Source organism: Etheostoma cragini, chromosome 22, assembly GCF_013103735.1.
Source record: "Etheostoma cragini isolate CJK2018 chromosome 22, CSU_Ecrag_1.0, whole genome shotgun sequence".
Taxonomy (NCBI): Eukaryota; Metazoa; Chordata; class Actinopteri; order Perciformes; family Percidae; genus Etheostoma; species Etheostoma cragini.
The window spans coordinates 10,979,754-10,993,940 of record NC_048428.1 but is presented as its reverse complement, the minus strand read 5'-3'; the positions used below and the strand labels follow the sequence as shown (position 1 = coordinate 10,993,940).

The 14,187-nt window shown below is 41.3% G+C and overlaps 1 protein-coding gene across 3 annotated transcripts in view; it reads left to right on the top strand.

Annotated features, from left to right (window-relative positions):
* mllt10 (MLLT10 histone lysine methyltransferase DOT1L cofactor) overlaps window positions 1-14,187 on the top strand; it is a 44,150-nt gene that overhangs the window by 28,163 nt on the left and 1,800 nt on the right. For 2 of the 3 annotated variants that reach the window (XM_034861638.1, XM_034861636.1), the window contains 9 exons: window positions 808-968; window positions 4,929-5,046; window positions 7,614-7,692; window positions 8,920-9,107; window positions 10,394-10,543; window positions 10,943-10,998; window positions 11,270-11,571; window positions 13,394-13,414; window positions 13,819-13,909. In XM_034861638.1, the coding sequence (XP_034717529.1) occupies window positions 808-968; window positions 4,929-5,046; window positions 7,614-7,692; window positions 8,920-9,107; window positions 10,394-10,543; window positions 10,943-10,998; window positions 11,270-11,571; window positions 13,394-13,414; window positions 13,819-13,909 (1,166 nt within the window). The remainder of the gene's footprint in view (window positions 1-807; window positions 969-4,928; window positions 5,047-7,613; window positions 7,693-8,919; window positions 9,108-10,393; window positions 10,544-10,942; window positions 10,999-11,269; window positions 11,572-13,393; window positions 13,415-13,818; window positions 13,910-14,187) is intronic. The other variant, XM_034861637.1, reaches the window with a different exon arrangement.

The window sequence follows — 14,187 nt, the reverse complement described above, 5'->3', positions numbered from 1 at the left end:
CCCCCCCCCCCCCCCCCCCTCCCTCCTCTGCTGGGGTCAAAGGGGGGCAGGGGCAGGGCTTATCCCTGGTTAGTGGGCAAGTACAGGGGTGTGTGAGGGGGAAGGAGATAACAGAATAGAACATGCGTATGGTGGTGTGAAAATTGAGCAATATTTTTGCGTTGTTGATTTAGAACTGGTGTTTATTATGTTGTATAATCATCATTTTTATTAAGCTGAATGAAGTGTTTTATATGAATAAGTACAAAGAATACAGATGGAGAGAATATGCCGATTGAATTTCCTCCTCTCTCGTCTATACCAATTTGTTAAAGCTTGAATGATTTGTGTTGTCAGATTTGTGCGTGTGCGTGCATGCACACACACGTTTCTGTGTGAACTTGAGTTTATTGTAATGGATGGGGCTTTCACTATCATAAAGAAACCAAATTATCTTAGCGCATATTCGGGAAGCCCACACTTAATCATGCATTTCATTTGTTGATTTTTTTTTTAAATCATGTATGAAATTGGCTAGAGTCAACACATCTGCACCTTGTTTAGAACTTAAAACAAGATGTTGCTTTATCTCTGTAAATGATTCATGTACAGCAAATGGTCTCTTTCTAGCCAGCATGCATAATACCAGGACCCTGAAACTGGAACGGCTAAATGGAAATTAGCCATCATTAATTTTAGTATTTACACCAGTGCTTTTTATGCTGTAATAATTATAGTCTCTGTAACAATATTGTTACGTAAATTTGTTTTATTTAAATATAGTATTTGACCAGGAAAACACTGTTAATGTCTCTGATATCTCCACAGGTGTTTTCTCTGGTGCTGATGGGTCATTGTCAGGGACAGGAGCTGTTGCCATCGGCGGAGCCAGCTCCGAGTTGTCCCAGCAACCGCAACCAGCACCTTCACTAGCCCCTCCCTCTCCATTCACTGCCACCGCACCGCTAACCAGCACAGCCGCCACACATGTGAGTGCAATAACACAAACTTTGCTTAAACTCTCTATGTCCTTCTCACACTCTCTTACATGGAAAATACATGCTCAGTAAACACACTCCATCTCTCTTTCTTTCACATACACACACACACACACACACACACACACACACACACACACACACACACACACACACACTATTCAGCACCCCCTTCATCTGTCAATTCACCCACATCTCTCCCATCTTTGAGCTGAAGTGCAGATAAACTGTGGGAACACAAATAAACCAAAGCACACTAATTAAACATCTTCCGCACCAAATCTCTCAGCACTATTATTAATCCACTGCATGATAATTATGTGTGAAATCTGTGTGTCCTGACCTTGTGTGGATTGTGTTTTCTTAGCAAGTTATTCTATAGCTGATTAAATATAGTTCACCTGTAGATGGTTGTAGTTTTTTTTTGTGAGTATGGTCTGAATTATGGTCTATGTTATAATACTAAGAGATGCATCTTTATTACTGTAAATGTTAGTATGGGAATATTGAGGGAAACAGTGGATAATCCCAATTTTTTTTAAGTAGAAATTCAGTGTTTTAATAAAAATCAGGGGGAAAATGCTTATGCTGTGTAATTGTAATACACACTCACTATTAGGATTTCCACCATGTCTTAGTGTGGAAAATTGTGAGGGGGGAAAAAAAGCTTCTGGGCAAAGCTGGGAAAGCGGTCATTAGGTCAAAAAGTGGATTCAGAATCCAGGCTGCATATTTCTGGAAAATCCCTTCTATCTTGGAATTGTTGGAAATGTTTTGGAATTTTTTTTATGGATGTCACATCATCTCAACTGTGTTTTATCCAAAAAAAAATTACATATTCCTATTAGATCCTAAAATATTTTTTTTTATGCTTGGCCTTAAGGTGATATTGTTTTGTTGTGTTCCATTGGCTTAAATACTCTTTTATTCAAAAGTGAGGGCACTGACTCTAATTCAATCAGCTCAACCGCCTCCAGTAATCACTGCCCCATCTCCCAAAAAGAAAAAAACTCACTTCAATCACTGACCCCAGTGTCCACCCTTTCAAAACCTCCCCAAAGACCATGCTCTGTCTCTGTCCACCCAACTCCATTTTTCTCCCGTGTCCACTTACAACCTCTTTCTTCTCTCTCTCTCTCTCTCTCTCGCGCGCTCTCTCTTGCGCTCTCGCACTCTCTCTCGCGTGCTCTCTCTCTCACACACTTTCTCTCACCCTCGACCTTCCTTCTCTCTGTCACCATCCATTTCTCTTTTTCTCCCTCCGTTGTCCTGTGATGTAATGACATCTGACAAGCACCACAGTAGGGATGGAGAGAGGCATTGGGGCAAATGTGTTTGGGGGGGGGGCACTCATGCCTTGAATTGGCTGGCCTGGCCTTCATCTTGCCCCACTCTTCTCTGTTTAGCACATATTATAGAGGATGGGAGGCCCAGGGAGGCACAGGATATTGTGTGTGTGTGTGTGTGTGTGTGTGTGTGTGTGTGTGTGTGTGTGTGTGTGTGTGTGTGTGTGTGTGTGTGTGTGTGTGTGTGTGTGTGTGTGTGTGTGTGTGTGTGTGTGTGTGTGTGTGTGTGTGTGTGTGTGTGTGTTTAAATGTAATTTGCTCTTTGTCCTTTTTTTTTATCCTAGGGGAAGTAGAAAGACTTAAATAGAAAACAAAATATATTTTTCATTCCTGTCACTCCAGATTGTTAAAAACGTGTTTGTTGGTTTGTAAAGTGCGATGCACGCCTCTGGACATGTGGGACACACACAATCCAAATCCAGTCCGCAGAAATTACGCAACTAAAGAAATAAGGCCAACAACAGGCTTCCTTCCTTTTATATGTGTGTGTGTCTGTGCGTGTGTGTGATTGTGTGTGTGTGTGACCATTTGCTATTTCAGTCCGCTAGCAGACTCTCAGCCTACTGTTATTGGCTATCAGCCCAGGACAGAGAAAGGGAGTGTGAAAGAGACTTCGAATGAAAAATGAATGAAAATGAAAAATGAATGTTGATGGGAAAGGGGGCAGGATTATGGCCCAGATGGGAGGAGGAAGAGAGGAGGAGGGGTCTAGAAAGAAATCTGAAGTCATTTCAGTAAGGGTGGGAAAAAGAATAGAGGGAACAGGTTCTTTCTTTGATTTTAACAACAGTGATGGGAATTTAAAGGATGTTTTCCACATTTTATTATTCTAGACATGAATTTATAGGAGATTTTTTTTGTTCAAAAGTCCACCCTAAATTTCAGCAAATTGATATAAATGACTTTACAAGAAAAGTATATGACAGAAAGCCAAGCAAAGCTTCACAAATGCATTTACACACTGGAGCTTAATTTTAACATTTTGGTTCAGGTCATGGTGTCAGATCCCTTTTCTGTTTTCTCCTCATTTTCAAAAAAACATTTATCTTCTTTTTTTTTTCGGGATGATCAGATCTCGCTTCAAACTGCAGGAAGTGTAGGAAACCAGACTTTTAAAGCTCTTAAATGTATCTATCCCATTAATTAATTAAAAACCAGTTTTGCCCCAAAATAACTCATCATGCTTTAAATTACAGAGCTCCTAGAGCTTCCAAATATTATGGAAGAGCAACTTTCAGTAACTTAAATAAATGTGTCTCACTTCCTTTGATTGTAGCTTTTCAACCAAACAGTCAGCCATTTTGTTTTTGTAGATAGACCTGATTCCCCTCCTGATGCCCCCCCCCCCCCCCCCCCCCCCCCCCCCCCCCCCCTGCTCTCTTTCGTCTTACCCAGCCCCACCCTTCACTCCACGGCCTTTATTTGGGAAATGCCTTAATTGGATTAAACTCTATGCATCAGAAACACTTTGTCAGCATGTCAGCGTACTGTCAGGGTGTTGAGACACTTTGAGCTCCTTGTGCATGTGTGTGTTGGTGACAGAATATTGAGCCGGGGATCCATGATTTATCCATGTTACTTATGTTTGAAATGATAGTAAATCCACATTCCTATGTATTTCCTTCTCCATTCAAATAAGCTTCAGACTGGCATGAAATAATATGTAGATGCTTTGTGACTAAGCAAAATCAATAGTGGAGGCCAGAGAATTTTAACATTTTTAAACCATTGATTGGTCAGATTGATTCTCAGTTTTGGATTCAGGCTCATTAAATGTGTAATAACAAGCCAGTCAGACCTTCCCCGACATTAAAATAAACATTCATAGCTCATTGACAGTGCAAAATATGCAACATAATATTTAAATATCAGTCTACTAAAAAAACAATCGCCCACTCATACATAGAGGACATTGTTTTGTTACTATCCAGGATCAGCATTGGTTATTTTTCCAATAAATATATAATAATAAAACAATGGACATGAAATCAACCAAAAAATGAATTGTCACTTTTGATAATCAATGAATAGTGTGGGTCATTTATCAAGCAAAAACACCAACAATGCTGGTTTTAAGCCTCTGTAAATGTTCTCTCTTTTTTTACTGTGTGTATCATTATCACCTCAAGTAATTTTTGTTTCGCATTGTTGGGCGCTGGAAATTTGGAATTGGCTTTTTTTCTCACTTTTTTTGTTATTTTATACACAAATGAATTTTTCTTTTTTTTTTATAAATTCATAATAATTGTGAATCATTGAAATTAGAATTCATCACAATTAATTGTAAATTGTAGCACTAAAATTATGTTTAATTGAATGAAGAATTCTTTTAAACACATACGTATATTTCCACTATTTTATACGCAGTTAGGACGCATATCATAAGACTGCATTGTGGGGGGGTCTTTTGTGCATGTCTTACTCCTCACTCTCGCCTTGTTTCCTGCCTGTCTTTATACTATCAGCTATCCTTTAAAGGCTAAAATTGTACACAAAAAATGTCTAAAAGAAATGGCTTGTTAAGTGACTACTGACTATGATTTCAATCACAGTGAAATGGCTTCTTGGAGCTTATTCTTAGCCGTATCTGTGCCTCTGTCTACAGGTGAGCGGCCTGCCAGGGTCAGTCTTCAACCTCGCTCCCCCCCACATGTTTGGAAACAGGCTTAATCCCAACTCGGCCATGGCAGCACTCATCGCACAGTCCGAGGCTTCACCAGCAGGTATGACAACATACCTAATGTGGCGATGTGTGTGTGTGTGTGCGTGTGTGTGTGCATGTGTGACAAATATATGCATGTGTGTTAGGAAGAGAAAGAAGGAGATAATGGAAAGGTCACGCGCCCTCGGTCCCACAGAGAGGTCAACGGTCAGCACTCGTGATATTTTCAAGCTCCTCCTACTCAGTTCCAGTTACATGCCGGGATTGTTCCCCCTCTCTCACCCGTCCTCTCTGTCACACAAACACAAACAGATCGGCACATACAATTGACATAGAAAACATAGTCTCTCAGTGTGAGAGAAAGAGGAGCATTGGAGGTAGTGGTGTGGTGGAGGAGCAGAGAAAGCTGTCTGCGGGAGCTCCTCCCGTGCAAAATAGGTGGTTTATTGTCTGTCCGGTGCAGAAGAGCTGATGGAGGAGTAAGACGTGGCTTTTGTAATCAGTGGCCACTTCCTGATACAAGACATCTGGTTGAACAGAGAGGAGAGAAGAAAGAGGAAAAAAAGGGAGAGGAGAGAGTTAAGAGCGAGGAAGAGGAGGAGGAAGGAAGGTAGGTAGTTCCTGCTGGCGGTCAGCAATCATCAGAGCCAGATCCACCCTGGCCTGCAGGTCAACTCACTAATCAGGCTGAATGACAGGGGGCCACAGGGCTGTGTGTGCGTGTCTGTGCCTGTGTGTGTGTGTGTGTGTGTGTGTGTGTGTGTGTGTGTGTGTGTGTGTGTGTGTGTGTGTGTGTGTGTGTGTGTGTGTGTGTGTGTGTGTGTGTGTGTGTGTGTGTGTGTGTGTGTGTGTGTGTGTGTGTGTGTGTGTGTGTGTGTGTGTGTGTGTGTGTGTGGCAAGTTCTGTGTGTCTATACACACAGGCAAGCTTTGTTTAGTTCTGAAAACAAGTTTGGTGTCATTGGAAACAAATTGTCACATCTTAGCGGCAACTTTTTAACTTTATCAGAAAATTATAGTTTTTCTATTAGATTTTTGTTTTTAATTTACATAAGTTTTTCTATTAGATTTTATTTATGATTATTTATGTAAAAAGAAGAATTTAAGTTTTAAGCCTTTTAGAAAAAAGTAGCATATTAATTAATATTAGATTGCTTGAAATTTGACTAAAATGATTTATCAAAATGGTTGTCGATTTATTTTCAGTCGATTGAGTAATTAGTTGACTAATCAATAAGTAAAATTATTGATTTGCTGCCATTCTTTCCTTACCATAAAGTTAAGCACACAGTGGTGTACAGCACGTGTGTACAGCTACACAAGTGTGAAGTTCTGTTTGTGTACTAGTAAAGGTCATGTGAGCACAAACGTGCAAGGTGTGAGTGTGTTTGTATGCATGTAGCCTGTTTACTTTGGCAGCCGTTTGTCTTTGCTTTTGAGTGTCTAGAGGGAGGTGCCAGGACGGAGAGGGTTATGAGAGAAAAAGGAGTTGGATAAGAAGGCGAGCGAAGGACTAGAGTGGTGACCTGGTGGGGGTAAAAGCTGAGATTGACTGACTTAAGTAGAGGGGAGTTTGCGCGAGTGTGTAAATGCAAAAGTGTGCGTTTGCTTGTGTGTGCATGTGTGATTCATTACTCTGAGGAAAATGAAAAGAAGCGTCTGGCCAGGGGCCCAGAGGGAGGACATACAGACTCTCAAAGAAGGTAGAGGGAGAGAGAAAAATGCACATGCAGTTTGAATGAAGGCGTGTGTGTGTGTGTGTGTGTGTGTGTGTCTGTGTGTCTGTGTGTCCGTGCATGTGCGTGCGCGCGTGAAAGAGATACAAGGAAAGAGAGACAAAGTTTTGTAGGTTGCAGAGCCAGAAGTGATACGATACGTCCACACTACTCCGGCTAAATTTTAAATATTTTCTCTTTGTTTTGGCATTTTTCACACCCAAAAACAGAGATTTTAAAGATGGCCCACTGTCTCCAGGACCCCGAGAGAAAAATAAGGGTTAAGACATTTTTAATAACCCTCATTTTAAATGTCAATATAGCCATACTGTCATTAAGCTGTATTTATATTCGTTTTTCTCAAAAGCAATTGTAAAGGAAATACTGTTTGCCTTGTTAGCAGGTTATATTTATAAGCCCCAATCCAAACAACTGTTCTCTGCTTGTTCTGTTATTTGACAGCAGGAAAAAAAACAATCAAATCAATATATTTGGAGGTAGTGTTGTATTAAATCCCAGTGTAGGTAATCTACGAGAGCAGGACGACACAGAACAGAGGTTTAACCAGTACTGACTCAGCAGAATAACCAGGATGTTGTCTCACTTCTTATCAGATGTTTGATGCATAGTTTTGTTGTTTACCTACCAAAATAAAACAAAAGAAGAAGAGATTTAGCCCTTTTCCTATTGTTCAGGTGTTTCAGTGTGGACAGGGAACTTTACAAAAATAACCTGAAAATGTTAGTGGTGTGGATGCACATTGTTTTCACACATGAAGTGTTTTCAACTTTTGTGTGTGTGTGTGTGTGTGTGTGTGTGTGTGTGTGTGTGTGTGTGTTTTTTTTTGTGTGTGTGTGTACGCGTGTGTGTGTGTGTGTGTGTGTTTTTTTGTGTGTGTGTGTACGCGTGTGTAGATCAGGAGGTGGGAGACGGCAGCAGCGGTGTCGGAGCTCAGGGCTTTTCCATAAAAGCTTCTCCCAAGACCACCCCGCGGTGAGTTCACACACATACACACACGCACACGCACACCCCCATCCACCCATTTACATTCCTCACTGCCCCCCCTCCATCACCCATCCCCCTCTTTGCTTTTCCCTCTGCTGGCCCCTTGTCTCCTCTCTCTTCCTCTCACTCTTCACACACACACATGCATACTCTCCCTTTCGTTCTCACCCCTACCGGCAATTCTCGCTCTCTCAGCCAACGATAACTTGTGTTTTTGAAGGTGGTAACCATCCCTCAACTCCAGTTAGATTTCTTTTTCTGGGGTTTAATCACACATGGAAGGAGAGTCAGCTGATTTTCTGCATCTCCTTCATTTGGGAGTATTTGTGTGGATCTCTCAGGATGGGAATATTGATAATACCAATCCATTTATGTTGGATTCAACTTCGTTGAGGGATGGATAATTTCACTTGATGAGGTTAGTTCTAATTATCATTATTTTAGCTTATTTTTTACACTGAATAATTTCAAATCTTGCATTTAGGCGACATCATTTCTTCCTAGAAATGTTATTTAAAAAGAAAATATAAAAGCAGAATATGATGACAGATTTGATGACATTTTCTCTTTAAAGTGAAACATTTAATGACGTTTTGACTACCTTGATGATTTTGTAATTTGCAATTTAATATGTACAAGTATAGCTGACACATTTTTCTGCATACAACGTGGATAATACAGTGACATTGACACTCAAAATCTGAGTGCATTTTAGTTTGTGGTGTGATTACATGTAAAAAATCTTGTCCTTTAACTGTTTTTTTTACCTTTTCCCTGATATAACGCACCTCTTTCTATCCTCTCTGCTCTCCCCTGTTCTCCCTCATTTCCCCTTTTTCACACTCAACAGATTGTCTTTGCAAACACACACACCAAGATTTATCACATCAAGACAGTCAACTTCCCTCTGTCTGTCTGTCTGTCTGTCTGTCTCTCTCTCTCTCTCTCTCTCTCTCTCTTGCATGTCTTCTTTCTTCCTCTCTCCCTCTCTTTTACTCTCTATGCCTCACACACAGACAGTAAGCCTGGCCCCTTTTCATTAGAGGCCACTGTAACAACAAATTGATGTAGTTTTATAGCCGGCAGTGTCTATGTTTGTCTGACGTTTATGTTGGGTCGTTAATCTCCCCATTGACCTCTCTATCGCTGTCTCTCTCTCTCTCTCTCTCTCTCTCTCTCTCTCTCTCTCTCTCTCTCTCTCTCTCTCTCTTTTAGCTCTCCCATTGGTGGCCTGCAGATACGCTATGACTCCTCGGGGTCGTTGCCGGGGCCGGGGTTGCTAGGGGTGGGGGCGGGCGGCGGGGACACGCTGCCCCCGGTGGCCACCAGCATCGAGCAGCTCCTGGAGAGGCAGTGGAACGAAGGGCAGAGCTTCCTGCTGCAGCAGGGAGCGCAGGGAGACGGTGAGAGGATACACACATTAAACACACCTGGAGATGCACAACCATGCACTCACACACAGGGCTGGATATCATTTGAGATATATCCATTGTAGTATTGATACCAAAGAAATACTATTTGATACTTTATGCTGAGAAATATCTTTTTATTTTTTGTATTTTACAGATAACAAAGTCTTAGATATTCGGTGCAAGCTTTCAGTACTTGTCACACATTTCTGTCACTCTCAGAAAAATGTTGTGGTTTGATACCCAGCTCCACAGCTAATCACTATTCCCACCTTTTCCTTCTTTGCTCCATTTCTCTCTTTCTATTAATTGATCCATCAGCCTTTTGCCTTCTTCTACTTCCGCTTTTTATTCACTTCCTCACTTTAACCGTTTTGTTGATTACTGTCAGTTATCTCCCTATCTGAACATCCCTTCAGGGATCTATAAAGTAGAAATAAAAAAGGGGAAGGGGGCTTAGTTTTTAAAATGACGTCCTTTTTTTAGGATCAGGTCTAAGTTCTTGTGTGTGCAAATCCTCCTCGTCACTCCTTACCGCTGAGTCTGCACAGGCACCAGGGTCCCTGTTCTGTAGCTGATCTTGACCCCTGACCTCCCTGTCGAGTGCATCTGTCTAATCAGTCACTGGGTATTTGAACAACGTGGTGTAGAGGAGGAGCAGAGTTGCATGATTTTGCCTTAAGGAAACACTGGCCTTTCAGAAAGTCCGAGCATCTGTGTTCTTGCTGGTGAAAAGATTGCTCTTATACAGCTTCAACCCAAACGTACAAAATATTACATCTAAAATGTAGGTAAAACCAGTTTAAAGCCTCCGAACACCCACACAGCGGATTTAAGTCATTCTGGCTGATTAGACCTCTGCTTAGGCTAAAAGGTAGGCCAGAGCTTAGATGGGAATTTATTAGGTCACAAATCTTTTTTACCAATAAGAATAATAAAGGTGTCATATGTCTAAGCTAACAGGAGACTCAGGAAGATAACAGTCAATCATTCAATACACAGCCACAGTCCCGGGAAGAGGTCTAATCAGCCAGATTGACAACACCTGGGAGGATGTTCAGGGCCTTTTTGAAAAGGTCTTATTGCCTGCGTTGACCGTACACTGCAACAAAATGTTTTTTATCATTGCCAGTTAGAATTTCGGACAGCAGGAAATTGAAAACTCAGAGCAGAGAGATTTATTATTTTATTTTCAGGCACTAAGCAAAAAGTGCTGCCGCTCCACTACACTTAAATACTCTGATCAATCAACCCCTCATCTGTGTCTCCGTCTCTTCCAGTGCTGGGCATGTTGAAGTCCCTCCACCAGCTGCAGGAGGAGAACAGGAGGCTGGAGGAGCAGATCAAAAATCTGACCATGAAGAAAGAGAGACTGCAGCTTCTCAGCGCTCAGCTATCAGTGCCTTTCACCCCCACTACGGCCTGCGCTGGTACACACACACACACAAACACACGGGCTTCAGCTTCTTATATATAAAGAGTTGTTGCTTTTTTACATGCTTTTAAATTATATATCCTACAAAACAAGACATTTGATGACATCATGTTGGGCTTCTAGAACTTAGGACAGACATTGTCATTTTATAAAATAAACTGTTATTTGGGTAAAACATAATTATCTATTTGTTTTTTTTATTTGTTTTTCAATTTCTTGTCTGTTTTGTCCTAGTGGGAAGGATCTGAAATATGAGTAATAAGATTCATGTATGAAATATCCTTAAACTGTTTTTACCGGAAAAAATCTTTAAATTTTAAATTTTTTAAATCAGCAGAAAAATGTATGCAATTTTGACAGAGCGCATATAAACCTGCATTGATTTGTGTTGCAGATGTGAAAGGAGGCCAGCTGGGAGCCACTGACTCATCTTTACCTGTGGCAGCTCAGGTAAGAACAAATGCCCAACATAGTCCATCTTAACCCTGTATCACCACAAAGTCCAGCGCTACAGTACAAGACAGAGCAAAAACAAATCACTAATACCTGAACTTTGGTGAAACAAGCATCAGATGCTTACGTTTTTGTTATACGAGGTAATGTCATGATTTAATACCTCATGACATGGGAAATTATATGAACTACAGTGATCAGTTAACATTTGTGATTTAAGTATTTTATCAAAAGAATGAGTTGTGATTAACATTGTTTTTCCCCTCAGGACGGTGCATCATGTGGTGGCCACAGCAGTAGTGGCTCCACCTCATCTCTCTCCACCCCTCCCTCCGTCTCCCAGAGCCCGCCCCAGCCACAGCTGAACGGGGTCGCTGCCGTGGGAACGGCCCCGGCCGGGCTGGGCGCGGTGGCGGGGCTGATGGGGGCTCTGGGTGCAGGTAGTGCCCTGGGCATGGGGGGAATTGTCGGGGCGCTGAATGGCGTGATCCAGACGCCGGCGGGCACCGTCAGCCCTCACACACACACTACAGGAGCAGTCACCGGCGTCATGTTGCCCGTTAATAACAGGTACGTCTGATTTTAATTAATAATAAAACAGTTGTGGTAGCTATCAAAACTGAATTACAGGAGTAAGTACAGAGTTACTCAATAATGCTCAGCACCTTCTGTCACCACATCCTGAAGTACTGAAAACACCACAGTCATTACTAATGTCAGGGAACATACAGTTGTGTTCAAAATAATAGCAGTCCAACATCACTAACCTCATAAATCATATATTTTGGTAGAAGTGATATTTCTACAATACTAGCAAATAATTTACTAGTAAGTGTTGTAGAGTCGTAGAAAACCAACAGACCCAGCAGTCATGACATGCATGCTGCTCATTCTGTGTAATTGAATCAGTAATTGAAAGGGGCATGTTCACAATAATGGCAGTGCTGTGTTCAATTAGTGAGGTGATTGATTATGTGAGGAAACAGGTCTCAATTATGGCCCATATTTAAGTATTTATATTTAGTTATTTCACTGTGAAATACTCAGCAAAATGGGTCGTTCCACACATTGCTCTGAGGAACAGAGCAACGCACCAATTAAAAAGTTGATTGGAGAGGGGAAAACATATTAAGAAGTGCGGAATATTAAAGGGTACTCAGCCAAAATGATTTCTAACTCCTTGAAATGGCATCCAAAGCCTGAACGACGTGGGAAAAAAACGTCAACTACCGTTTGAATGGATTGAAGAATAGCTAAAATGGCAAAGGCTCAACCAATGATCAACTCCAGGAAAATTAAAGAAGACTTAAAGTTACCTGTGAGTACTGTTACGATCAGAAGAAGGCTGTGTGAAGCAAAGCTATCAGCTAGAATCCCCCACAAAGTACTGAATAGGTTGAAATTTGCCAAAGGACACATTGACTGGCCAAAGGAGAAATGGTGGGACATTCTGTGGACTGATGAGAGCAAAATTGTTCTTTTTGAGTCTAGGGGCCAGTTTATACGACGACCCCAATGCACTGAATTCAAGACGGTAAAGCATGACGATGCAAAAATTACGTTAATGAGGATGTTTCTCATTCTGTGGTGTTGGGCCTGTTTATCGCATACCAGGGATCATGGATCAGTTTCAGGTCAAAAAGTCATGTTGCCTTATGCTGAAGAGGAAATGCCTTTCAAATGTTTTTTTTTAACAAGACAATGACCCAAAACACACCAGTAAGTGAGCAAAGTCTTGGTTCTAGATTGATGTTATGGAATGGCCAGCCCAATTCTAGGACCTCAGTCCCATAGAAAACTTGTGGGGTGACATCAAAAATGCTTTTTCTGAGGCCGAACAGTAATGCAGAGGAATTGTGAAATATAGTTCAATCAATCTGAGCTGGAATACCTGTTCACAGGTGCCAAAAGTTGGTCGACTCCGTGTAACACAGATGTGAAGCATGTCTCAGAAATAATGGTCGTGCAACTAAATGTTAGTTCAGTAATTCAAAGGAAGCAAACCTTTGAGAAATATTTTAGTTCATACAGTAAATGTTTAAGTTTGTATAGAAAAATGCAAATAGTGCTATTTTTTTGAAACAGCCTAATATTCCTTTTTCTTCACTTTTTGTAAAGGTAGAGCACAAACTTAATCAATTTCAGTCATGTTTGATGTGGAATTGAAGGTGCCGTGTTCCCAATGCATTGATATTTTGGAATTACAAGCCATTCTATGGATTTTGAGCAATGTTTACTTTTTTAGGCACAGCTATTATTCTAAACACAAACGTACATGTCTGGCAACCTCATCTCTGTGTCTTATGTCTTGTCCCCAGATGTTGAATGAATGTGAACTTTATTGTGTCCTCTCCCTTTTGCTTCCTTTTGCTTGCGTGTTGGATTGTTGCAGCTCAGCAGCTAGTAAGAACAGGTGATACAGATCAGCATCAGAACAACCTGTAGTTCTGTTTCCATCCTGTCCCTGAAGGCTGTCAGAAGAGATTCTGTGACAACGTTGTTGTGTCGCATGGTTTTTCTATGTGGTCACATTTTCTTGCTTTATGGCAAGTGAAATTGACATTTAAGATGACTTCCTTTTTTTCTTAATATTTAAATAGTAATATGTAACATGCTTGTTCCCAAGGGCCAGTTCATGACATTTGTCCTATGTACAGTATGTTGTATTTTGCTGCAGTCAGCAGCTCTGTAGGCCCCGTGGCTGTGAATGTCTAATGTTGGGAAAGAGTGTATTAAACTGTATTTAGCTCAAGGCTGATAGCGCAAGGACAGTGTTTATCGCATTTGTCTGACTGCGAGTGGTTTTTGTCTCGTCAGCGCTGCGCGGCTCGGCCTGCTGTCTGAGCAGCATCGACTGCTCCTGCAGCAGCATCAGCTCCAGCAGCTGCTGGCCTCGCAGCCTTCAGCGGTATGGTACACACACACACACACACACACGCACACACACACACACACACACACAAACACACACACACACACACAGTTAAACACACACAAAGACATTGAGCTACAATTTTCATTTGGACAATGGCCTAAATCACCAAGCCTATTAACTATTCTTTTTTTTGTTTCCTCCACTGCTCATCCGACTTTTCTCTCTTCTTCTTCTCTATCCCTTTTTGTTGTCCTTCTTTTCCAACTCTCATTTCCTTTCTTGTCCAAAACTTACTTTACCTTTATCCAACT